This window comes from Melospiza melodia, chromosome 10 (genome assembly GCF_035770615.1).
Source record: "Melospiza melodia melodia isolate bMelMel2 chromosome 10, bMelMel2.pri, whole genome shotgun sequence".
NCBI classification, from domain to species: Eukaryota; Metazoa; Chordata; class Aves; order Passeriformes; family Passerellidae; genus Melospiza; species Melospiza melodia.
In genome coordinates this window covers 19,995,277-20,022,723 of record NC_086203.1, presented here as the reverse complement: position 1 = coordinate 20,022,723, position 27,447 = coordinate 19,995,277, and the positions used below count along the sequence as shown (strand labels likewise).

The 27,447-nt window shown below is 40.1% G+C and overlaps 1 protein-coding gene across 2 annotated transcripts in view; it reads left to right on the top strand.

The window, feature by feature from the left end:
• The window catches only part of EEFSEC (eukaryotic elongation factor, selenocysteine-tRNA specific), a 120,800-nt gene that overhangs the window by 76,417 nt on the left and 16,936 nt on the right, over nucleotides 1-27,447 (top strand). For both annotated transcript variants that reach the window (XM_063164770.1, XM_063164768.1), the window contains exon 6: nucleotides 3,650-3,806. In XM_063164770.1, the coding sequence (XP_063020840.1) occupies nucleotides 3,650-3,806 (157 nt within the window). The remainder of the gene's footprint in view (nucleotides 1-3,649; nucleotides 3,807-27,447) is intronic.

Genomic DNA, 27,447 nt, shown 5'->3' with positions numbered 1-27,447 from the left:
GTCAGGGATAAATTGGTGATAGGCTCACAGGAGGGCAAGGATGGCACAGGATGGGGTGTGTAGTATTTAGTGTGTGAGACAGATACTTTGGGTCATAGAGGTTTTATTCCAAACAGCCAGTCAGGCAAGTCACTGATCACTTATTATCTCAGCACCACTAAAGTGATTTTGTTTCTAATGGCCTGTAGAGATGCCCAAGGAATCGTGGTGATACTTACAGAATGTATTCATTGGTTAAAGGAAGGGGTTTTTTTTAACAAGTTGGGTTAATAACTGGCTGGATGGCCGAGCCTAGAGAGTGGTGGTGAACGATGTTGCATCCAGCTGGCAGCCAGGGACCACAGGGACCACAGCCCCTCAGGGATCTGTGCTGGGGCCAGTTCTGTTTAATGTTTTCATTGATGACATGGATGAGGGGACTGAGTCTTTCATTGGTAAATTTGCAGATGGCACTAGGCTGGGAGCGTGTGTCCATCTGTTGGAAGGTAGGAGGGCTCTGCAGTGAGACCTGGAATGGTTGGATGGATGGGCAGAGTCCAATAAGACGAAGTTTAATAAGTCCAAGCACCGAGTCCTGCATTTTGGCCACAAAATAATCAAGAACCCCCTGCAGTGTTACAGGCTGGGGGTGGTGTGGCTGGACAGTGCCCAGGCAGAAAAGAACCCGGGGGTACTGGTCAACAGCCGAGTGACCATGAGCCAGCATGTGCCCTGCTGGCCAAGAAGGCCATCCTGGCCTGTGCCAGGAACAGTGTGACCAGCAGGAGCAGGGAGGTCGTTCTGCCCCTGTACTGGGCACTGGTGAGGCTGCACCTTGTTCTGGCCCCTCAGATTGGGAAGGACCTTGGGATGCTGGAGCGCGTCCAGAGGAGGCAGCGAGGCTGGAGAGGAGCTGGGAACACAAACCCTGTGAGGAACCACTGAGGGAGCTGGGGGTGTTCAGCCTGGACAAAAGGAGACTCAGATGTGACCTTATCACTCTGTACAACTCCCTGAAAGGGGGCTGTAGTGAGCTGGGGTTGATCTCTTTCTCCAGGCAGCAGCTGACAGAATGAGAGAACACAGCTTTCTTAAGCTGCGCCAAGGGAAATATGGCTGGATATTAGGAAAAAGTTTTTTACAAAAAGGGTGGTAAAGTACTGGAATGGTCTGCCCAGGGAGGTGGTGGAGTCACCATCCCTGGATGTGTTTAAAAGAGGACTGGATGTGGCACTTGGTGCCATGGTTTAGTTGAGGTGTTAGGGCATGGGTTGGACTCAGTCTTAGAGGTCTCTTCCAACCCAGTGATTCTGTGACCATTGGAGTGAAAAGAACAGTGCAGCTGGAGTCCTTGGTTACTCTCCTAAACTGAATGTACAAGAGCAAGACCCTAAAAAGCACCTTTCTTTATAAAAGATAAGGTTTTTTTAATTCAAAGGTTTTACGTGAGTGTGGCATAACTGAATGCTGATGGAGTTTCTGTTCTAATACTCAATTTTTAAATGTTCTAATACTCTATTTTTTAAAGGTTTTTTTTAAAGGTTATCATTGCTGGTTTACTCTAAGGCACTTGATGCCTGTAACACTTGCTCACAGAAGTCACTGGAGTTGTTTCTGACAGCCTTGCTGGTGAGGCTCTAAACTGAGCCATGCTAGCCTAGTATGATTGCTCATCCCATAATTCCATTTTTAATTAAGTTAAAGATAACTTTGAAGTGCTCTTGCAAAAATAAAAGATGTTTAGAAAGATGTTGGCCTTTTAACTTGGCTTCCTGTGCCATTTGAGGGATAACTGCAAAAATAATAGATATATTAGAGATCCTCCCTGGAGCTTATTGTACCATCTGTATTTCAAACACAGGGGAAAGAAACACTAGCCAGCAGTGGACAAGTGGGATGAACAGTTTTGAAATTCTTGTTTTAGGAATAAAAGATTTATAGGATGAAGTAACATTTGAATTTCTCCAGCCACTGTAACAGGAAAAAAAATTAGCTTTTGAGAATGTAAGTTCTTCCTCAGGTTGGAATTAACAGCTTCTTTTTCTTCTAGGCTAGGCAAAGAAAGGCAAGTGTGCCTGAAAGCTTATCTCCCCTCTCAACCTCCACCTATTATCAGGGGCTCTAGGAAAAGACATTGTTCAGTTTTGCATTTAAGCCAGAATGTTGCTGAGCAGTGATACTGCCATCAATGGTTCACAAGCTGTTTTGAAGCAGTGGGAGAGGACAGACACAACAAAAAGCCAAAAATGTGTCATTTTGGTTAAAGATGAGGAGTTTGGGCAGTGAGTGCTGTTGAAGCATCTGAGTGTTCCTGCTGCACCCAGCCCAGAGCAGAGCTGCCTGTCCTGCTGTCATCTCCACGTGACAGAAGCAAGAAGGGCTGTGGATGTTCCTCATCCTGCACCTGGTCTGGGACAGGGAAAGGTCCTGCCAGTGCTCTCTAATACTGCACAATCCTTTCAGGACTGTTTATAGCTGAGCAAGTAAGTTCTGTTTAAAATAAAACAAAAATGAAATTTCTGATGCTAGGTTTACTACCATACTGAGACTGGCATTAAAATGGAGGCATATATATGTAACAAAATAATAACAATTCTAGGAATTTGAGTCCTTATACGCATTATAGTTTATGGAGGAGGCTTCAGGGAAGGACAGCTGCTTAATAAACCAGCAATATTTTGAGTCATCAATATTTTGAGTTCAATTAAACTGAATTAAGGGGAGTGTTCAGAACTGATTGCAATTCTTTACTGTTCTAAGTCACTTTGGTCTTTGCAACCCTTAGGTATAGCTAAAAATGATTCCTGAGATGTGAAGAAGAGCTGCAACTTTTACCACATAAAATAATCTTGGAAAGATTGAAGTAATATCCCCATATTTATTCTGATAAATAAATGTTCTTTCTGCATCTACAAGGTAGAGTAACTGCAGGCAGTGGGTGTACAAGGATATTCACACCTACAGGATTAGGCTCACTTGACTGCACCTTATACTCTGTAATGCCTGAGGGAGGGTTGTTTATCTTGCCTTACCCACCAACCTCACTGCCTCTTGTTCCTGATAGCTTAATTAACAATTCAACTTGGAATGGTTCTTCCCACTGGGTTACAAACCTTGAAATTAAAATTGGATACAGTGGTCATAAGGCTTTTGGTTTAACAAATCAATATGTATGTAAAGGTGAGTATTTAAAAGGCTCTGTTTAGAAGCTGTGTCACTTCTTTGGAAGTGCAACTGTTGGAGTGCAGGTCTGGAGCTAAGAGAAAGAATGTTTATGTAGGTGATAATGTGCTTAGCTGTAGAATAAATAATGGAATAAACTTTTTGTCAGCACAGGTACTTCAGTGACTTTTATGGAAAGGTTTCAAAGCAGAAAAAATATTTTAATTAACTAATCTTTACACCATGTTCTGATGTAGGTTTTATTTTTCTTATAGTTTGATAAGGGAGGTAGAAGCAGAAATGTGTTAGCTCATAAAATCTTCTATGGTTTTAGATACAAATTGCCTTAAACTCAGCAATTTAGATGACTCACACAGAGTTTTGCTCATTTGGGGGAAATGGTTTGTGAAAGGTGGAGTGGTAGAAGTTGCCAAACTTGGCACATAACATGGACAATTTCTTGTCACTTTAGCTTGTGGATTTATGAATCCTTATTTTTTGTTTGCAGGCGATGGACGATTACAGTGTGATTGGTCGTTCATTGTTTAAAAAGGAAACAAACATCCAGATTTTTGTGGGTCTGAAGGTGAAACTGTCTACAGGAGAAGATGGAATAATAGATGGTGGTTTTGGACAAAGTGGTAAATTCAAAATCCGAATTCCAGGTAGGTGTTAGCAGTAACTAATAACAATCTATGTCCAGTGTGGAGGAACTTTCCATATTGCAAGGTGAAGTGCTACCAGTGATCTCCTGAAGTTTTGAATGAGCTCACACCCAGTTGGAGCAGTGATCTGGTGGGGCCTGTACCTCTTCCAATTACATGATGGTGGCTGACTTACAGTGTGAGACTGAATGGCCTGAAGCCACCTCCCCTGTGTCAACAAACTCGGGTCTCAAAATGCCTTCTTGCTAAGTGGCACTAACACAGAAATCATGCTGTGCCCAGAGAGGTTTGTGGTAATCTCTCCTCTCTTAATATATGTATGATTTGCACCAGAGCCCTTCGGAACAAATAAAAGAAAGCAAACCTGCAATCATTTTTACCTGTGGCTGCTTATTAAATATAGTATATTGGATGCAAGTTCCTTAAATTGGCTCTGTTCTGCATGTTATTACCTAACTTGCCTTCAAGCAAAACCTGCTTGATAAATGGGGTTTTGGACATCTTGAGAGTTTTTTTGTTGCTCGTGTCTCCTGGTTTTATAATATTATATGTGACTGTATTTTTCATCGTTGGTGAATTACAGGAAGGATTTATGCCTCCTTAGGTTAGAGCATAGGAAATTATGGGTGCTAGAGTTTATAAGTGTCATTTATTGGGTTTTTTTTCCTCCCTCTTTTAAGGCAGGAGAGTAGTTCTGAGCCTTTTCAAAAGGCAGTAATAGGTGTTGCATTTAACTCAGATTGCAGGATAAGATTTGTAAGGATACCAGGCAGTACTTTTGTATTTCTGTTTTGTCTTCAGCCCATTTGTCACTAGTTAATCCCCCACCCTCTTAGGGAGATGAGCAAGATTGCTTCTGTTGAACAAGTGGAGAAAAGAAATTACAATATTCTATGGCAGCAAACACTCAACATAGCCATTCATCTTCAGAGAAGGGTGAAGTTTCCTGATTCCTTGCAGAAGATGGACTATCTTTCCTTTTAGTTTAGAGTGGGATGCAACTGCTCTAATTTTGACCCTCTGCAAGTTTCTTTTCTTCTTCCTGTCACAGAATAAGAATTTGTGACTATATAAAATATCTCATGTGTTCTATCCTTGCTGTACTTCTAGTTTTATAATCAAATGCTAGATTTTGCAAATAGGTCTGAGAGCCTAATTAGCAAGCACGCTTCACATTTAAAGAAAAAGTTTGCAGCAGATTTGTGTTTACTTTCAGTTTTCTGGTATAGAAACGATTGTAGGGATTCACTGAGGTGCCTTTAGGTAGGTGATGAAATGATGCATAGATTACCTTAGAGCTAAAAAGCTGAAAATCAAGATGGTGTCTTGCTTAAAAATGCAGTTCTGTAATGTTCTTGGTAACTTTTCTCTCTCAGAGGGAAAGATCTGATGAACAAAAAGAACAGGAGGAGGGCATTTACATTGTCATTTCTACTTATTTGTATGGAGGAAATGGTTCTTCCTGGGACAGAGAGAAGCCTTATAAGGAGTCTCTGGCACCCTTGTGGATTTAAGCAGGAACTGTAATTGTGAACCAGCAGTTACATTAAGAAAATTATATATAGATTTAGATAATGGCATTTTGCTCTATCCATTAAGCTAGTGGGAAGAAGTGATACCTTTCACCAAGGTGTTCATTATCTAATCTTGGTTACACTCATCAGATGTTCAACAGCAGACCTTGAAACAGAGGACCCTTTATGGTTTATTCTTTCAATGAGAAGAATATGTGGCAGAATGCTAGAATTTAATACCTCTCTAAAGTAGGCAGAATAATACAACTTAGTTTGCTTTGCTTTAGTCTGGGTCAAACTTGGGTGCTCTTGTTGTCTGGAAAGAAAAGGCAGTAAGTTAAGTCAGGTTGAGGGTATCAAGGAAAAGAGGCACAGAATTTGAAACAGCCTAAAAACATGTCTCTTTAGGAGTTCCAGAGATTTGTGTGTAGGGGGAGGGCCATTGCTGTGATACTGCTTGAGTCAACTGCAGTTCACATTCCTTTGTTAGATCAGTGTTGCTTTGTCTGCACCCTGTTTGTGAGTTGGTTGTTTTGTTTTTTTTTAACTTAACTGGTCAGACTTCTCTCTCCCTCACCCCCACCTCATCTTTCATCCTTGTCTCCTCTCATGCAGTCTCTTTCATATTTTTTGGGGTAGACCTTTTTTTAAATTTTTCTAAAGTTATTTTTCTGTGATTCCTTCAGAAATGCATCAAGGTGTGGGAGGGAAGGAAAGGAAATGTCCAGGTTGAAAACTGCCTTGTACTGCCTCAGCCTGGCAGTCATCAGTCCTCTCATATTTAAAACCACTCAACCCTAGAATTGAGTTTGTTCAGCTAGTTGACCTGGTTCTAGAAACAAACCTCTCCATGGCAGTAAAATTCAAAGAGATCCATCAGAGATTTGTGTTCTGACTACTAAAGGTGATAATAGACCATGGCACATCTTAGGGTGCTGCATGGTCCCACTGGTGCAAACACCTCTCACATGGGCAAGTGTTGGGCTCCCCAAATGTTCTTCCATGCTCTCTTGGGAAATGGCTTGTGTTTGCTACGGATCATCCTGGGAACTTTGTCTTGTGTCATCTGTGGGCTGAAACTTGGCAGAACTCAGCTGGGAATGGCAGAATGTGGATCTGTTTCTTACTCTGGCACTGCTTGTGTGCAGCAATAAGTCAGATACTTCTCTCTGCTCTTCTGCTTTGTGAAACAAGGATAACTATTGTCCATTCTGGAAAAAAAAACCCAAAGTAATGAAATTCCTGATTTAGATTTATTCCAGGCTTAGAGCATTAATATTTCTTGAAAAGACATAATTATCTCTCTTTAGAGTACAAAAAGCACATCTAGAGTACAGCATGCAATTGGAAGTTCCTCAGTTGCTGAAAGATGTCAGTACTTTGGAAAAAGTTCAGGGAAGAGCAGCAAGAATGCTGGAGAGGCTGAAGGGATTGATTTATGAGGGAAAGAAGATGAAAAGAAATGCATGAAACTTGGCTAAACGATGTCTAAGTGGGAGATATTATTATCCACAAGTATTTTGAAGAACATAATGGAGAAGAATCCCTTAGGGTGGTCCAAGGAGGTGGAAGCAAAGCTTAATAACATGAAATAAAGTGTAACTTGACTATTGAAAGATGTTATTTAGCAGAGATTTCTTGCGCTGCCAGATCATCTTTGCAGATGAAGATGTATTCCAGTTTGACAATATTTTTGTGTAGTTTGCCTGGATGTTTGCTAGTGCAGGGTAAAACAGGCAGGCAGTAGGGTGGTGGGTGGAAGTACAATTTATTTTTCAGCTCACTTCTGATTTTTTGTCCAGGCATACTTTTACTGCTTGAATGACAAGGCATAACCTTTCTAGAATGTTTGCAACAGCATCTAAAAGGAAAAAAAAAAAGTATTTGCTGGCAGATCTGCTGTTCTGTAGGGCTCAGTTGTGGAGCTGTTTGTGCTTTAACTGAAGGCAAAGTTTCAAGGCCTGTTAATTGACAGGATGACGCTTCCTTTCCAGACTGGTTGCATGATCAAATGCATAAAAAGGGGAACATAATCTCTAAACTCACAAGAGAGTTTTGTGTAGTTTAACAAGCTGCTTAAAAAGCAAACGGGGTTTGAAAGGCAATTTAAACTACACTGCTTTTAAAGACCTGTTTTGTGTGGATGAGGGAGCCAGCTACTGATGGAGCTCTGCTTGCTGAGGTGGGTGATGTGTGGCCGCTGTTTTAGTTGTAAATGGAACACTGTACAGGGCAAATGAGTGAGAAATATTGTTCAAGAACAAGTTTGGGGAGGCAAGGACTGTATGCTTGAGTGTCTTCTTCTAAAGAATTAAAAGCTAACAATGGCAGTCTTTGGAAAATGCTTATTTCAACATACCTTGCACCAAGGAATGTTGTGCTGGTTGATAAGATATTGAGAGGAAAGTTCAGCAAATCATTTGAATAACTTAGTGCTAATTGTGGATTTTGTTTAACTGTCTCTCACCCAAGAACTGACCCTGTAAAACTGTGCTTGGTTTGCAAAATCATGAGCTGTTGCTCTGTGTCTTGATATCTTCTAAAAGATTGACTTTAGACATGCCCATTTCTTTGGTTTTGGCTCATTGCATTTGTCATGTGCTTGATTATTGTAAAATGCAGCAACTTTTAAAATCTAATTGGAGCATGTGTGATATCTCAGGCATGGTTCACTTTCCTTTCTGTCTTTGTCTAATTTCTAGTGAAGTGTTCATCCTTTCTGAGGCACTGCAAGGTGTCTACCATTCTCCTCTTTTTGACTAAAAATTGCTGTACGTGACTTAGAGTCACCTTATTTCTTAATGTGAAAGAAGCAGTGCATATCTAACACTCCTAAGAGCTGAACGCGTTTCTGAATTGAGCAAATTTAAATGTAATAAAAGACACTTTTCATAAGAAGAGATAAAAATGGGAAGAATATTGGAGTACAAGCTTTGTGGCTTCTCTGTTCTTTTTAGCCATACAGGATAACAGGAGTTTTGGGTTTCTTAAAACAGTTGAAAACAAACTGGTTTATGACTTTGCCTTTTGTTGCCAGTAACTTTTTGCCTTGCAGTTGGGAGAACAAGTCCATTTCACTGTTTCCACTGCTTGTCAGGGTAAGAGGGGTTGAGTGTGCCATAAAGGTCTGTTCTGAAGTGACAGCACAGTTCTTCTCCCTCACCTCTGGGTTCCTGCAGTGTCCATAACAGGACATACAGTGGTCAGAATTCAGCAAGGTGTCTTATTCTTGACAATTCCTTGTATTCTTACATATGAAATTAAGGGTGGAAATACAGAATATGTTTCCCCCTTAGCATATTATGGATTTGGTGCATCTGTGGTGTTTTTATATTTTGCTGCTTTTTCAATTGGATGAGATTCCCCACTGGTTTGCAAAGTACTTAATGACATAGTGGGAGAGCTATAATGTAAGAGCTGTACATGAACAGCACCACTCTGCATGATTTCAATTCCAGTTAAAAACTGAGGGTTTAAAAGTGCAATTCAATTTCTTTTCTGTATTTTTAAGGATTCCACTTAAACCAGGAAGTTGACTGGAGGTTAAATAGCATGAGGGCAGTTAAACTTGAGTGAAGATTGAAAAATACAACAGCAAAATAATTTGTGTATCACATTGTCTTCTGTACCCTCCTCCTTAAGAGCTATCTTAATTGTATTCTTTTTTGATATTTGATTTTTTTTCATTACGATTCAAGGCACATGTCACTTTGTTCAGGTAGGTCTCAACACTCCAAGGTGGCTGGCATTTGTGGAATATTACTTTCAGGGGTTTGGGTTTTTCTTAACAATTGTAGGAGACAAGCTTTAAATGGTTGACTGTAGTTAATGTCATATTCCCAGCTCTGTCATTTGGAGGACACTCCTTACTGACATCAGTAGGAATGGGGCAGCCTAAACCTTTTCATTGCACTGAGAATAATTAAACATCCTGTCACTGAGCAGCATACCTTTTTTGTGGGAGATCTTGACATTTGGAATTCTTTGCTTGTGTTGCATTAGAATAGGATAATCTTCTCTTAGGCCAAATGGAATTTAGGCACATTTAATGTCCTTGTTTTCCCAGCCTGGCTTCTGTTTTAATAAAGGAAAATAAAAAATTGTTGGCTGCAAGGGTCTGGTGGGTTGCCATCCCTTTCAGTATCAGGTGAGGCTGAGCAGGATTTCAGTCAAGAGGAAAAACAAAAGCCCAAGGGCAAAGAAATCTGTGTAGCTGTGTTTTATTTAAAAGCTGGAGATTAGCTCTGCTTGTTCTTTCACAGTCTCTTTTCCCCTACCCTCTAAACCAAACAAAACCTAAAATCCTTAAGGGGTACTTCAGGCATAAATCTCCTTCTCTCCTTTTTGTGAGAGTTGGCTGGTGCAGCATGGACAGAGGCTGGGAGAGGATTGTTGCCAGAGAGGCATCACTCCCTGTATGATCCCCTCTTGAGCAGATTAAACTGTAGTGATGTGCAAGTCCTGGTGACCACATAGGAACAGGGAATTTGTACTGCATTTGCACAAAAAGGTTGGCCTGAAGGAATCAAGCCTACTTCTGAGTGGTGACATCATGTGAGCCCATATTGACCTTTGAAGCTGAATAACCAGATTTATCGACTTTAGAGAGTTCTTGTGGAATCAAAGTCAAAATTTGTGTACATTCCTTCTGAATGAAAACAGAAGTCAAGGAAATAACTTACTAACTGCCTGTCTGCCTCATTCATGATAGGATTGGGAGATCCTGGTCTTGTCTGCAATGACAGAGCTGCAGGATGGAATCTCTGCACTGAGAGCTCTGGAGGGGGAATGTGTTGATAGTGAGGTTGGTTCCACAGGCAGCAGGTCATTGCACACTGGAGCAGATGCTGCTCCCAGGGCACGTTAGGACTCTTTGGATTTGAAGTTTCCACTAGAGTATCTGTCCAGCAGGTTGTTTTTCTGGCATCAAGCAGACATGGACTATGGAATTATCAGGCATCAGGTGATGTAGCAGCATTTGAGTGTGTCTGCAAGAAAGGAGTCCAGCTCCTGTGTAATCCCTTGTGTTGCGTACAGAATGGGCTACACAGTGAGCCTCTGTGTCATTGAAAAGAGTGAGAAGGAGCCTTTTATTTTACTGCCACCCACCCGTTCTGTTCTTGGGCAAGAGGAGCTCAATGGAAGTGCCATTAGTGCAACAGAAGGAACATTGGTGGTTTTGCACCACAGGATGTGACTGCAGTGTTTATTTCCTGAAGCCCACATCTCACCAGTGCCCACCACACTCCCTCGAGGGCAGGGCTATTGGTGGCCTTCAGGAAGCATTCTCTTGCTCTCTGACCAGCCTGTTGTGGCACTTAAGAGCAGTGTGTTCTGAGCCCTTTCTGCTTCCCTGAGTAGCAAAGCACCTCACACTTGCACAAGTGTGAGCTCAGCCCCAAAGCAAACTGAGCTTTCATTCTGGGCTTTGCTGCCTCCTGGGTTCATATTCAGTTTGTTTCTGTTATTCTTCTGTATTCTGTTTTTCTGAGCTCTTTGTATATGGAAAGCAGTAAGGATGTAGGTGCTGCCTCAATCTATAGAGACAATTACCTTGAAAAGACAAGGTGGTGAAGTTAAGCATTTAGATATTAAAACAAATCTTAATTATCTTTGCATTGTGAGATGCATTATGATAGCAGGTATAATTAGGTGATTGCATTCCCCACACTGACACAACAAGGAACTTTGCTGGTTTTGGTGATGCTTTGTAACTGACTTGTCCTCTACTGGGGGATTTTTTTTTCTCCACGGTGAGTAATCAACTCCTTTATTTTTTGCATTTTACTGGAGTCCTGCTGTAAATATGAAATCAATTATTTGTGCTATTTATGGGAAAAAAACCTAATAAGAAAATTAAAAAAGAATTCCAAGAGATGGGATTTGAGCCTCTCTTCATTTTGACTAAGTTTTTGCTAATGCTCTCACCTCTCTCCTCTTTGCTTCTGTTCTTTATTCATCTGCTTCTGCATCCCCTGCCCATCTTTCTTGGTCCCTGAAGCTGGATGCCAGTGACAGCTTGGTTTGCCCTCAGATATTTTTACCAGCATTTTCAGGCTTCTGTAGGGATGTGCAAGGTAGAGGTGATTTTTTCTGACCTGTGGATGTTCTAGTGCTGCAATATTGTGAGCTCTTGGAAGGAAGAGATGAAGGGAAAATCCAGTCTAGCTCTGTGCCTGAGATTGCCCTCTGCAGATGGAGGCCACTGGGAATTGAGCTGCCAAAATAGTCTGCTCCAAGTGCTTTCTAATTAAGTTTCCTTTTTTGCCTCCAAGAACAGCAACTGCTCCACTGGTTATTCTGAAGTTAAGTTTCAAATCCCTGTTGCAAAATAGAAAGTTGCTATAATAGAATTTATTTATCTTAATTTGAGGATAAAATCAGGATCTGATAGTGTGGGAAGAGCTTGGGAGACGACTGTGGGTTTTTACAAGTATTTTTGAAACTGAGCAGTTGTTGTTTCAATTGGCAGTGGCATTGGTAGTCAGCTGTCCAAAGTACTCATGAAAGTAAGCCCCCAAAGAATGATTTTCCTTTTATTAAAAGAAAAAAAAAATCTGTAAAGATTGTTTCTTTTCTTAGATAAACTCAGGTCATATATAAGATTCTCCTAAGCCACAAGAGCTAGATACATAAATTAAACAAAGATTTGAGATCAGTTGCACACTTTGAGATTTGCGCTCAGTTGCATGTTTTTAGGATCTGGAATTTCAAAAGAGGTGCACTTATCTTGAGATTTGTGGTAAAACTGAGAGCTGGAAATGCTGCTGTGTATAATAACCTTACTTCTGTGTAGAGTCTCTTGTGGTCGTAAGTCTTTCCAGTTAATCCAGGCTTTGTTATTTTGGGGGAATGTAGTTATTGTGGAAAGTTGCATTCCCTGGGAGAAAATAAGCATCTTGCACATTTAGGGCTGTTACTTTGCTGAATTTTGAATAATTATAACAGCAGCTGTAAGCTCTTGGAGGCCATTGCCCAGTGCAGCTCCCTGGCAGGGCATGTCTGCAGGGGATGTGGCCAAACAGGAATAAATTGTCAATTTATTGCTCCATCTGCCTGTGTTTGTTCTGGGTTGTATTTGCCACCACATCACTCTTAATTTCCAAATTCTCTAACACCTCTTGGCTCCTTGCTGCTGTTATGGGAACTGCCTGGTGGGCTGTGGTGAGTCTTGCTTCACCTGCTCAGAAATCCTTTGTTCAATGAGGTCCTTTACTGGAGGTTACCTTTTTGAAGAAAAAAGGAGGAAGAAATCCAACATGTGGGTGGGAGGCAAAATTAAATATTCAAAATGAGAAACTGAGCAAGTTTATTTCCCTTATAAAAGCAATCCTACCCTGTTTGCATATGTGATGGTTCCATAAACACACAATTTCAGAATAGCACCATATTTGTGTTTTAAAATTTCTGCTGCATTTTTATTTTGGATATTTTTAATTTTAAAGTGGAGATGCCTTGCACAGTCACTACAACCCAGTTGTCCTGTTTCTTACAGACCAAATTCTTCATGTAATTTTGACTTCACTGGGTTTATGCTGCTGAAGTTGCAAACAGTTTGAATTAGAACATGGCATGGAACAACATGATTGCTCTTGCTTTCATGAAATAGTACAGAAGTTTAATGTACCACACATCCTGCAAACAAGAGCAGGATGCATGTGCTACTTTCTGTTTTTTGTTGTTGTCCTTTTTAGGTGTTTCATTTTGCAAATTCAGTAATTTCAAATGTGAAAACTTTTTTTTCTTAAAAAAGAATATAACCAACAGTGAGTTTTATTATGTGTTTATACAGTTTGGCTGAGCAACCTTACAGCATCAAAAAATAATAATTTGGTAATATCTGGTCTCTCCTAGAACAAATGGGAATATATATATATATATTTATACTTAGTTCTCATATACTTGCCCTTTGCAAGTTTGGGATGCTTCAGTGACTGCCTTGGAAAAATGTACAGAAGGAACAAAATACAGTTTCTTCTGAAGAGTTAAAAGACATCATAAAAATGTGTGTTGGTTTACTGCTGCTCAGTTAAGCATTGCCCTTCTGGGAAGGAAGGGCCCTTTTTCTTGCTGAGGGCTCAGCTGATATCACTGCAGCTAAATATGTGGAATTCAGGTACATGACCAAACTGCCCAAATATGGTACTTTTAAAAGTGATCCTTAAATTGTCCAAAAAAATATGCAGGGGATATACACAATTTATAGTTGCTTCTTTTGATGTTTTAGGTGGAGTTTACTTTGAAGGGTTATGGGTTTTGGTGAGAGATGGCTGAAGTACTCTCTGGACAGGTGGACCAAGGGTTTCAGGATGAGCTGGTCAGGAGGAACTTGCTCTGTCCTATTTGTAGTGGGCAGCTTTCTCCAAGACCCCACTTCTTTATGTGGAGAAAGTAAGTGGAAGCCATGAATCCAAACTTTGTGTTCCCAGGTCTGTAGTTTATTTATGCAATACCAAAGAAGGAATTATTTCCTTCATCTTTATTTCTGCTTTCCTGTGTGCAAAACGGGATGCTAGTTTTTGGATGTTACAGTTCTCACTCATGGCTTTGCAGTATTTGGGTGGAAAATGCTTAGGTTACAAGCCTTTACATAACTTTGATCTTCTTAAGTCTCCACAAGGGTCACTCGTGCATTCAGGTTGCCCCCTTGCCATGAAATTTCTCTCCCTTTCTGTAAACTGTTTGTGCTCGTTGACTCGATTTTGATCGTTCATCCCCGGGGCCTTTCACCTTCCCTTTCCACCAGTGTTTGTTCTGATAGCTTTTTGAAGTCTGAGTAAAAACATACACCACGGGGGCTTCCTGGAGGCATAGAGCTTTGTGGTTTGCAAATTGTAGAGTATTTGAAGTATCGACTCACAACAGTGGCCAGTGCACAGGGTATGAGAACTGTTGTGTGACAAGGACGTTAACCTTGAGAGCCTGATCCATGTTTTGAGTTTGGGGACAAAAAAAAATAGTTGTTCTTAATAGTGTGCATTGATTTCAAGGAAGTCTGTGTGAAGGAGTCTTTGGTTTGTGTTTTCACAAAGGAATTTGAGTGTTTAATAAAGAATAGGAAATAACTGGAGCTTCAATAGACCTGTTTTCATGGGGAGGGCTCTGCTGTAACATGATTTTGTATAATGCTATACATAAGCAACAAAAGCATTTCCTGCCTGTACAGTATTTCTGCATTTAGAAGAAAATTGCAAAAAATACCTTACAAAGTACTTAATACATGGAATAAAACTTACAGGAAAAGTAGAGAAGACCATCATCCTGCTTAGAAAAGTCTTTCTTGTAATATCTGAAGTTGTAACTTCAATTCCAAGAATTCCATATTGCATGCTTTTGTACTATGGGTTTTATTGACAATATTTTTTTAAACCTCTGAGCCCTCAATTCCCCTCACCACTTTCCCCTCATCCCCCTCACCTACTCCAGCAAATCAAGACAATTAGGTGATTCAGAGAACCTCTTCTTTTCTATTACAACTGATGAGTTATCCAGGTTGATGTTTTACCCTAATCCATTTCTACTCTCCCCTCCCCACTCAATTCCCTGTCTGTTTGACCATTTGCCTCTTTTTCACTTCTGCAGCCCCTTCCCCTGACCTTTCCCACACAACCCAGAGCAGCCTGTGCTGCTTTTTAGGGTATATTTAATGAGATGTGTGTATATATATATATATATATATATATATATATATAGTGTGTGTGTATATATATATATATATATGCAGAACCCTGAACCAAGAAGATGGACCTGTGCCATCCCTTTGATTACTTTGTTGTTCCATCCTAAACTGTGTCATTGTATGTAAATGAAGAACATTGTTTCTGTGGTGCAGGATTTTTGCTGTGCACCTGAGGATTTTTAATTCAGTACAAGTTTGCTGCCAGGTATGTATTTACTCCTCAGAGCACTCAGAAAACCTGAGTTTTCTGTCTGTGAAAGAACAGTTCTCTCTCCCTAACATAGCCAGTTGATGTATGGATGTGCTAGGCAAGGGACTGAAGTATCAGCTCATCAGGATTGGTATTACAACATGAATGCAGCCTGTAGAATATCCATTTGTTTTCCTTATGATTGCAATGAATTATCTTCTCAAGCTCCCACAATGGTAACATGGGCTCTGCCAAGCAGCATAAGAGAAAGAAGATGTTTATTGAGAACTGAAAATGTGCTAAGGAATGCAAGTTCCTGCTGACAGGAGAGCAGGCTGTATATCATGAACTGGGGATTTTCTTTTCATGGCTCATTACAATGGATTGTTCTCACAAGTACCTCCTCAGAAGATGTTCAAAGATTATAGTCCCTTTGGAGCTCATGTGGAAATTGATGCGTGCTTCCCCAATCCCAGACTTTTTTCCCCTAGTTTTTCTTGGTATTTTCCTTGTTACGCTCTGAAGTGAGTAATTTGAGGACATAATGTAATTGGATTTAGTTATGGGTTTTATTTTTCTGTCTTGAAATTGTGCGCATTCAGAGAAAGATTGACTTATTCAGTGAATTATCAGTGTTTTTATTTTTCACTTGAATTGAAATTTAAGCTTGGGTTTATTGACCCAGGCTCTCTGTTGAGCTACTCTTCCTTTTAAGAGAAGCTGAATATTTTTAAGAATATTTTTCCATTGACCAAGGCCAAATAGAAAGGTTTTTTGGGAAAATACTAAAATACGTATATAATTTAATATTTGATGATTTATTCCTGTGAAAAATCAAATTATTGTCTCACATCTGTGAAACATTTGTGAAACTACAATTTGACTATTTCTGTTCAGTTGATCATTGTGCAATTCACTAGTGTTAAGTCTTAAATATGTGATTAGATTTCAGAGTTAATATATGCCGGAGTAAAAGCAGGAGTGAGTCTCTTTTAGAACTTATTTCTTATAAGCACAGGAAAAAAAGTTTTATTTGGCATTTGGAAAACATTATAGGTAGATTAACAACAGATTTTAAATGTTGTTTCTCTGTAAGATTTTGAGCTTTAATAAATACTGATTCTTGTAAGAAGACTATACTGTAGAGTTTTGCAAATGAGTTTGGTTGAATAGCTTTATTTTCTCTAATCATTATAATGAAAGGATGGATTTGTAGTGTACACAAATGATTACTTTTTGGGTAGCTAAGAAATGAGGGAAATCTTGTGAAGATGGAGAAAGGTCTGTGTTATTCACACTCTGAAGTTTCCTGGATTTGCTTGCCGATGGTTGGGAATCTTCTGTTATAGACCTGTTGATTGCCTCTGTATTTAAAACTTTTACTCTTATATTAGATACTAGGTTTTGATTTCAGGACACACATCCATAGATTACACACAGAATAAGTGGAAGCACGTTATGGATTCTCTGCTGCTTTCACTGAACCAGGTAGAATTGGCTTGGGGAGGAAAAGGAGGAAGAGACCATCTGTAAGCAAATTGATGGAGGGTATTTCAGCCCACCCCTGCCAATTATTTCTCATTGAAGCTGTCTGAGCCAGTCTTGATGCAATTTAGCTCTTGCCAGCCAGAAGGATTTTATTTATGGAACAGGGCCTGTTGAAACTTCCTCCGACCCTGGAGAAGCTGTGAATGGGAGAGGGCTGATCAAGCAGGCATGTCTGGCTAGCGTATGCATTTCTTTAATAAGGCAGGGATTGATGTCTTTTGCAGTTCAGGGGTTAGATAAACAGCAGTCCCTGGGTTCAAGGCTCTCCATGTTCAGTTGTTTGTTTATACGGATCTCAGAAGGTTAGCTTAGCCTTCTTGACATCCCCAGGGAGCTTTCCTGACCATGCTGTAACCTCGTCTGCTCCAAAGCTGCTCAGGAGGTGTCGCATCGCCTTCGAGGAAAAGCAGTGCCTCAGTGCAGTGTGCAGCTCAGACCTGCTCTCAGACTGAGTGCAGTGTGCAGCTCAGACCTGCTCTCAAGAAAGGTAGATGCAATCAGAGTGGTTGGAACACTGGCTCTGTCTTCAGGAACTCATAAATAATTTGCACATGTAACTACGGTGCTTTCATACTGAGACTTGATGTTTGCACATAAAGATGCCTACAACATTCAACTCAGGATCTTACTGATTGCAGTTCTGAGAAATCAGTGACATACATGACTAATTTGACCAGAACTTTGAGGTTGTCTTACTAATTTCTGCTTCTGTTGACTTGCAGTGGTAGCCCATTAAATTGAATAGGATAAACCCCATAAACCACAAATAAGTAAGTAGCTAAGTTAATAATTTTTCATTAAAAAAATTAGTGATGGTTACATGTTGAACAATACAGAGAGTTAAAGCATGCATCTAATTAGGCTCATTTCCATAGCTGTTCTGTCCCAGTTTTCCTCCTCCACAGAGGAGGATGATGATGGTCACATGAGAAATGAGAAAGGAATGGTACAAATTCATCTGGGTCTTATTGCAGTGTAGTTCTGATGAGTAGAGTTGTTCTGGAACTTGAGGATGGCTTTGCTCAGGGTTAGAAGTGTGATTTATCACATGTGGGACTGGCTGATTTTAAAATGTGACATGTTACAAAGTTGGCATAAATCCCAGAATTTGTTGAATTAGTTTTTGCTGATTTGATGTCTGGTTATTCGTACTTCATTTTTCTGCAGCAGCTTCAGTCTGTAGCTGTGCAGACCCAAACAGACATTAATAAACTGGCTGCACACCTACAGCACAGCTTGTGAAATATCCTCTTATACAGATGGGGAAACTGAGGCACAAACATGGGCTGTTAATGGCCATTTTTGAGAGAGCAGAGATCTGAACGGACCTTTCCTGTCCTGTAACCCTCAGTGTTCTGCTGCTTGACCTGCAGTGTCTTCATTTCCTTGAGATCAGTTTGGGCACTCCTAGAGCTTCTGAGGAAGCCTGAACTTGGTCTGGTGTTCTCAAGTAGGACAATGCTCCTAAAGCACCCTGTCCTGTACAAATCCACATGGATGGCATCCCAGCTGAAAGGTGTTCAGAGTGGGGGAGAGGTCACTTCCATGCTGGCTGAGGTTTCAGAGTGCCAAAATATGAACATCTTGTCGCTTTTAAATGATGTGTGGGGTCTGACTTCAATGCTGGGTTTCGTATTTAATCAGTATTAATATGATAACAAGAATGTGGCAACTGAAGCGAACACAAAGAGATTATCTTCTTAGCCAAATGCATCCATTAGCTAGGAAATATAGGTTTCTATTAAATGAAGCGGACAGATGGAGTATTGGAGGTGACTGAGAACAGCAGGGGGAGGGGGCTAAGAGGTGAAAGTTGAGGTTTAGAAAATCTCTATAAAAATAAAAACAAACCATCCATCTTGATGGCTGGCGTTTTACCCTCGCGTTGCACTCTCAGGATGGTGCTCCGATTCCTATCAAGAACATTATGCTGAAATTTAATCTAACAGAGCACTTACTCCTGCCAAACTCTGCCTCAGCAACTGCTCCACGCCCCCAGGAAGAAGTGGCCAACAAAGCTTCAGATTCAGGACAGTGTTGTGCCATCTTCAGGAAAGCTGCTGCTTTGAGGTCCCAGGGGAAGACAGATTGGATCTTGTCCCTCTAGTTTGTTGGGGTTTTGTTTTTTTTTTTTTTAATTTTTGCTAGCGAAGCATGTTGGGGAAACAAAATCATGTCCCAGCATTTCAGAGCAGTTGGAAAGTAAATTATTCATCTCTTTGTGTGTATGTATAGGAGCTCCGATCTCATAACTGTTGTAACAATGTTTATAACCAGTGTTTGAAACCAAGGTTATAATAGTATAAATAATTTTAGATAATGCAGATAACGAGAAGAAAATAATATAATTAGAATTTTACAAGGTGGACAATTCACTAAGATAGATGGAGTAACACAATACATTAAAAAACATAAATCTGTAACAGCACAAACATGACACTGGTGACAGGAAACATCTGCATTGCCAACCATCCCTGGGCTGGCCACAGCCTCACATCTGCACCCCCAGCCTGGGAGCTGTGTGTGCTCCATTGTATGAGTGCACATCACACCCTCTGTTCTGCCACAGAGTTGGGTTATTTTCTTTGGGCATTTTGTATTGGTTTTAAGTCTATAAGCATTTTACTTGAAAGTGAAATTGAAGAAACCATGTAGGATGGTGCTGCTTAGAAAGAGTGGACTAAGTGTGTACAAACTGTAGTTCAGTTTTTTTTTTTTGAAAGCTGTTTTGAATTGGACCTAATTACTGTCATGGCAAATTCTGCATGTGAGCACTGAGAGTCTAGTTGGCTGCAAACAATTTTTCATTGCTTGTTCTTATCTTTCATCCTATTTTGATTTTGCTGCCAGTGATTATTCCTCCCCTGGATTTTGAGGAATTTGCCAAGCTTCCTCTGGCTAAGCTTTGTGTGGAGTTTTTAGATTTGGTGGTGGGGAATGGGAGAGGAAAAAAAAATGTGGTAGGAGGGAAAAGCAGCATCTCTCTTCTGTCTGGTGTTCCAGACTTCACACAGTCTTACAAACAGTTTGTAAACTTCACTGTTTACAAACACTTTACCGTTTTGTAAATGAATTTTATGTTCTTTTACCTAAATTCATGCATTACTTCTGCTTGATTTTTCTCTAAAGCCTTTAGGTGCTAATAAAAATTGGACTCATGGAAAGTCCACAGTGGACTTCTTGATCCTCTACACTTTGCCCACTGTCCATCTCTAAGCCATTGCCAAATTAACAGTGGCTGGTTCATTTGGGCAGCACAAACCAAATGCTATTGCCATCTCTGGATCCAAGAATAGTTCAGAAATTAACCTTTAAAACCGGATTGGGTTTGTATTTCCCCATCATCCATGGTGTTCCTTGCTCATGTTCACTGATTTCCTTGCTCAGCATGCAGTGAGTGCCAGGAAGGAGAGGAGAAGCCAGGGCCGGTGTGTGGGGCTGGCTGGTGGTGCAGAGCTGCTGCTGTTGGCTGTGGCAGGAGCTGTCCCAGCAGGGATGTGTGTGCTCTGCTGCCTTCATGGGAGGGTGCACGAGGTGCAGAGCCATTTTTCAGGCTCTCCTGTCATTCCTGCTTGGGAACCTGACACGTGGGCCTAACTTTCTTGCTTGTGTTGTTTTTCTAGGAGGGAGGGAGGTGACTGAGCAGCTAGCCCCTTGACAGGGCAGTTTTAAAACATTCATAAAACTTTTATTGGGCTGCCACCCTTACAGATAAATATTTTCTGAGTTTATGGGTTTATTTTAGGGATTGAAGTTTAATAGCAGCTTTGTAGCCCTATCTGTCCCCAAAATAGCCTTTTGGCAAGCCCCATCTCTGGAGGCTGCCATGCTTTTCTAGGTCTTTGGAGTTTCTTCATGACTAAATTATTATCCTTTTGCCTCCTTCCAGCTTTGTCTGACTAAATGTGACCAACTGTTAAGTCTTTCCCCTTCTTCCAGCCTTGCTAAAAGCTGATGCTGTGTACCCATATTTGGTCATCATAAAAGGAGAAAGATTGCAGTAGTTATAAATTAATTTCTTTTATTAAATTGGGCTTGTTAAACCTGTTTTATATGAGTCTTCCTTATCAGTCTTTTCTTAATGCTGCATATGATTTTAAGATGGTACAGGCTGGTGGCATTTCAGACATCTACTGGCACTTTTCAGGCACTTTCTCAATGTGCTTCCACAAACATAAAAGCTTTGCAGCTCATTTCAGCATTAAGTGGGAAACCAGTGGGCTTGCAGCCAAGGCTGTACAAAGGAATGCTGTATGTAGTGCTTGGAGGAGGATGGAGCTGCATTTGGAGCATCCTTACCATTTGATTTCACTGTGTCCAAAGAGGTTTCATGGATTTCACGATGGGCTTTTGCTCAGCGCTGACTCAAGGCAGTGTGTGCATTTTGGCTGCCCTGGGAGAGCCATGTGTGATCCCCAGGTGTTCCAGCTCCTGGAAAGTGAATGCTTTCAGCACCTGGAGCGCTATTACATGTTATAGTTTCTTTCTATCCCAGTACAGTTGCTGAGCTCCCTTCTTTTCTTACCAGAGGCAGTTGTAATACCTGGAAGGAAAGGAAAGTGTGGGACTTCTTTTCTCTTTAGCTCAGCTGTCTTTTATGACACTACTTTCAATGCCTGATTTCCTGAACAGAAAACTGCTGGCACATGATATTGTATCAGGCATTTTTCGTCTAATCCCAAGTTTTTGGGGGTGTGAGTCTTTTTTCTGCACAGGAAGTTCTTTTCCAGCATATGTGATTGTTGTCCCTCAGACATACTCAGAAAAGTGCCAAGAGTAGGAAACAGCTTAAAGGTTGGGTTCAGGGGTACTTGTGAAGGACCAGTCTGTAGAACTGACACAGATAAAATCAGAGCTTCAGGACAACTGAAGAGATTAAAATAGACTTTACCTCCCTTAAGAGGGTCACTTGGTCCTAACAGACGTAAAAAGAAAAAAAACAAATGAAAACAACCCACTTGCTTTATTTTGGGTGAGGCTGACAATTTATATAGTCAGGGAACTCCCTTTTCCACACCAGTCACAGTTCAGCAATACATTTGCTGTTGTTTTATTTTTCCTCCTAAAAATAGGAATATCTATTTTTGTACAAAATAGTGCTCTGAGACTTTTGTTTCTGTATTTCCATGACTTCTGTTTTTGATGTCAGCACATCTTGGGGCTTGTCCTAAGAATGGAGCTGATGTAATAATAATGGTTTTCATCACAGCCATCTGATTTGTTGCTTAGAATATAAAACTGTTTACTTTTGCAGGACTGTTTTTCTGCAAGTTTTACACTGATGAAGAAAAAAATCCATAGGAGTCAAGAAAGTTATATTCAATGTAAAAGTTAATTCAAACAGCTTATATGCTGAAATAACCCAGCAATATGCGCCTACCTTAGTACAAGCAAAGAGGTTAAGGCTTTTTTTTTCTTTTTTTTTTTTTTTCCAGGAGACTGTTGAGTTCTGGCAACGTGCACATTATGTGCAGAGTTCTTGTCCAGCAAAATTCTGGGCAAAGCTGGACAGTTTGAATTTTTTGTATATTCACATGAGAATTTTATTGCTCTATCCATAATGTAAATATGAGTATAATGGATTGTAAGTGTTTCAAGTCCTTTCCCTGACATTTGGTAGTGGTAGCCCCCAGCTATTGCCTGTCTCATATCAGATGGAGTTTATTCTTTTCTTCCTCTAGAAAGCTGTAGAGCAGAGATGTAGAGATATTAAATAAGTTGCCAGCAAATTTATGGCAGTACAGTGAAGAAGACTTTGGAGTTTTGGTTTAGCACCAGTATAATTCCATCTCCTGGAGCTTTTGCAATGTTTTGTCTTTCAGGTTAGTGATTGGGTCAGCCAGCAGCCTGTTGGCATTGAGTGTTGGTAAATTTATTTTTAATTGCTTGTCCTAATAGTGTCTCTTGATCCACTGCATTCATTCTCTACTAGGGATTAATCTTCAGAAGAAAACTGGAAGTTGTCTAATTCATAGGAGTTGTAAATGCATCTGGAAAGGTAACCAAAGGTGTACTTTCAGGAAATATCCTGTCTTAAATTGAGATGTTCTCTGGATGATCTAATAATTTCCCATAGTTATATATGCATCTTATAGTTGTAAGGACACAAATAGATCAAGTGTTTAGCAAATACAGCTTACTAGTTTGGGGTTTTTTCACTCGTTCTTTCTGGCACATTTTGATTGTGTTGTGAGAGGACAGTAAGGTTTTGGTTTGGGGTTTTTTTGCCAGCAGCATTCAAAGACCCACAGCTAGGCAAGCTGAGAGGTACTTCTGATTCTTATTTGACTTTTGAACTCTGTCTGTGTTGTTTTTTTTTGTTGTTGTGGTTTAAATTTCACATCACTCAGAAGTTAATGCTTCTTAAGGATGTAATTTACCTTCAACATGATTCTTCTTGCTGGTGTATGAATGGTTCAAGGTCTGTGGTTCTGATGGGAAAATATGAACTGCAGGCAAGAGTTCCTGCTGTGGAAACAGAAATAGTAAAAAAAAGGAACAAATATGGCTCCAGGGTAAAAAATACACTTCTCAAGTTTTGTTGTAAAATAATTAGCCTTCTGTGGAGGTGCAGAGACCATAGAAAAAGCACAGGAGCTGCTCAGTTGCCTGTGATTTGACTTAAAGTTTATGACCTTGAGTAATGTGCCTGCTCAACCACACTTAACAAAAGCATATTTGATGAAATGCTAAAGTCATGAATTACCCTCCATGGAAAGCCTTTTTTAAAATTTGTAAAATCAGAAATAAATCAACATCTTCAGACCTCAGCAGAGTTGTTTAAACATGGAATTAAAAGGAGCAGGCTGTTTCATCAACAATGACACTTTGTAAACTTACGCCGAATGTGTAGATTTTCTTCAGGTTGAAAAAGGACTCTGTATTCCAAGGTATTGTATGAAGAACTGTAGCATTAGGAGCCCTGTTTTCTAAGTGGGGAAGCTGAGACAGAGGTGAAATAATGTTGTGAACTGATGGAAGCCAAAGAAGCAAAACTGCCTAAGCCTGGGTTTCTTAATTTCCAATCTAAATGTCTGCCCATTAGGGCTGCAAAAATTTGAGAGCAAGTTGTGTGACAATTTGGAGGCTTCTGTAAGGCAGTATCTGTCCCTCTCTTTTCCTTGTTTTGAGCAACAGTTACTGGTTCAATCATTCTCTCATTTCAACCATCAAATGTGTAGTTACTCCCAGTTTATACTTATGAAACAGATTTTACTTGTGAGAGAATAAATGTGCTGTCCCTGCTCACACAGCAGCTCTGGCTGGTATCCCTCCCACAGAGCTGTCAGCCCAAACCTTTGCATGGCATTACAGCCTTCTCTCTTTTATGGCTTCGTGAGTTTTATTTATCTGCTTTAATGTAGTCTGTCGGAATTGTTATTATTTATTTCATTTGTTTGAGGTTTTTTTAAAGTAGTTGGGTGCTACTGTGTTGAAACAAAAATAGGAAGTGTTTTCTTTGACTAGATGTTAGGGTTACTGTATAACAATGAAAATACAGTTTTTGTTTTCTTGGAGAGCTTTTAGCTTTTTTTTTTTTTCACATATTAGGCATCACATCTGATGCTAAAACACTGTGTAAAACTTCTTTGTTGAAAGTGGAAATTTCCCTGTAAAGTTGGATAGTTTGATTTTTGGTTTTTTTAAGGTCACAAGAAAGTTTGAAATGCACAATAGCTCTGAACATTAACTTTTCACTTTGTCCCTGGGACTTTTGAAGAGAGGCTTGCATTTTTTGGCATTGGTCAAGTAGTCTGGTCTTGATAGACTTGCAGTCTGTAGTGTCTTTGTATTAAGTGTTTCCCCTGGGGCTCCATCCTGTGTTTTAATTCCCAGTTTGTGCTGATGTATGGGCTCTTCTGTTTAATAACTTTTATTTTCTATGCCATTATGCCTACATACTTTACTTGATTTGTATTGCATACAGAGTGTTTTCCCCTTGTTGTGTTTGGAACTGGTTTGTAATAGGGTTATAGTTATGTAATTCTGACTGGAAGTTAAAACTTCATCAACAAACACAAAGTGCTTGTTCTGTTTGAAAATTTGTATCTTACACTCATCACAAACTATTTATCCATTATGTGTTGGTTTTTATAGTTTAAATAAAAGAAACCACTATTTCATCCATGCTGCAATTTAGGAAGTATTAAAGATTCACTGGTATGTAGAGCACTTACTGCTGTGAACACAAGTGAAGAGCTTCTGTAAACAATTGATTCAAGATTTCAAAATAACACAAGTGCTGAGAAAACTGCTGCACTCAACTGTACTGTCACATTTCCATGGATTAATGAGTTACTGTTTGTTATCTCAGTGATAGTGACTGTCTGAGTGCTCAAACCCCATCACAAGTATGCAATAAATTCATAACCTCAGATCTCTCTTTAAATCCCAGTGAGGATGCTTTGTGGGGAATACGATGTGCTGAGGAGCATTTTGCAGTTACTGAAGCTCAGCTGATAGGCACTGACTTGCTTCTGTGTCTGAGCTGTAAAATAACAAATGGTTGAAAAATATATACTTCATGCCAAGATCAGAGATTTCTGCCTGCAATCGTAGAGTGCTTCAGAGCAACTCAAGAAGATATTCAGATGTTGGCTGGAGAATGCATTTATTCTTCCAAGTTGTGACTATTCCACTAGTCTGTGACTCTACTTGTGTCACTGTTACTCATGAACTTACTGTGCTCAGTGATCCCCAGCCTCCCCATGCTTTCCAGTCTTCCTGCCTGTCTTACTTAGCCCCCAGCTTAAATTATACTTTTATCCTGCAGTGTCTGTGCTGGAAAGCACTGTAAATATGAAGAGAACTCCTGGTGTTGAATCCCTTACTTGTGTGTACCTGTGGTGGGCATATTAGTGTGTAGATCTAGTCAGGCTTGCAGTGTCCTTTATCTGGAGTGTGTTCAATCTGTTTAGCTAAGTAGGTAATATTGCAATTAATTTTTTTTTCAGTAGTTTGTCCTTTTGAAATTATGCTTAAAAATTCCAGAAGCTTTTTGGAATGCAGGCTGGCTATGCTTGGCTTGGGATGGCTGAATGCTGCATCCAGTGCACATCACTGCAGTGTATCCTGGACAATGTTTTGGTATTTAGGAAGATGCAGCATGTTCTGTGTGCAAACCCTGACACACAAACGCTCACACACAGTGTATTTCGTGGCTGCACATCTTCAGCCTGTGTGGTATGATGTGCACACTCGTGCACGCCCACACACTAAACCTCTGCAGGTCAAAAAGGGAGGATAAACTTTTGAACCCAGCTGCTTCCAAATTAACTACATGTGCAGGGACCACCAAAGCTGGGGTTACCGTATTGCAGAAGAGTGCTGGACACTGACACCCACATCTTGTACTGCAGGAGACTTCTTGTTCTTCCCTTGGAGCCTGAAGGATGATGCCTTGGAAACACACCGTCCTCTTTGCCCTTTCCCTGTCACCAGAAAGGACAGGCAGCAGTTTGGTGGCTTCTCCCTTCGTTATGGAAATGGGACTGATACAGTAATCAGGATGCTACATATGGAGCTTTTTAAATTACTGCTCTTCAGTCTTTTGTTAGCCTTCATTATTCCTGAAGATTTTTTCCAAGTCGTAAAAATGACATTTTTAATATGCAGAATTAAAAAAAAAGGCAATATGAAGAATACATTTTTGTCAATAAGCTTTTACCTTTTAAACCAGTTATCTTAGTTTCTGCTCTAGGTATTTTAATTGAAGATTAACTACTCTTAAAGAGTATACAAATTTAGGTAGTATATATTTGAAGTAGTAAAATAGGACTGAATAAAAGCTGGGAATAGAGTGGCCTGTCCATTATAATTTTAGATTGCAGAGCACAAACTAACCTTCATTTGAAGTCAGCACTGCTGACTGAGAGACTCTTCTAATGTTAAGGCTATTTTATTTAATTTTTTTGTTGTTGTTCTGAAGAAGTTCACTAGAAGTATACTTTGGAGTTGCAAGTTGAGCAGGTCTTACCTGGAATGTTTGTTTTATTCCTGCTGCCTTTTCTAATAAGAAGTTGTTGAGTCAAAGCTGATGCATGCAAGCATGTAACAAAATACTAAACCATAATTGTTTTATGCTTCTTTTGACTTTTGCTAAAATGACCTTGGCGAGTTCCTTTTTACCTACTGCAGGAAATAAGACCATTTCTGTCTGCAGACTGATAATTTCTCTTGCATCTTGAGCGGCCTTGGGTACCACACGGGTTGTCTAAGCTATGGGCACTGAAGACTTGGGGGTGCTTTTGTTTCAGAGGGAGGCAGTTGAAGAGGCTGCTCCATTCTGAGCACCTGCCTTGTCTCTGGGGCAAAGTACCTGGTTACCTTCCAAAGAGAGGCTCATGTCTTCCTCAAGTATCCCATAATTTTCCCAAGGATTCAGGGATAGCTGTCCTCAGGAAAATATTGTTAAGATTTATAGTTTAAACCTATTTGGAAGGGAGTGCATGTAGCAGGTTTTGTAAACACTCTGATTTTTCTTTCTCCTTAGAGTTTTACTAGAGCTTGAATTTTAGCAGCATAAGTTTTAATGTAAACCTCCTGCAGACCCATAGCCTTGATGAACTGCATGTAAAACACACACTTTTATGAACACTTTGATGAATTCCCTCATCGTGTGCAAGGTGGGGGAATGCTGCTGCTCCCATTTTGATCCCCAAAAGCTGCAGTAGCCTAATAAAGCTGGAGCTGGTGCTTGTGCTGGCACAG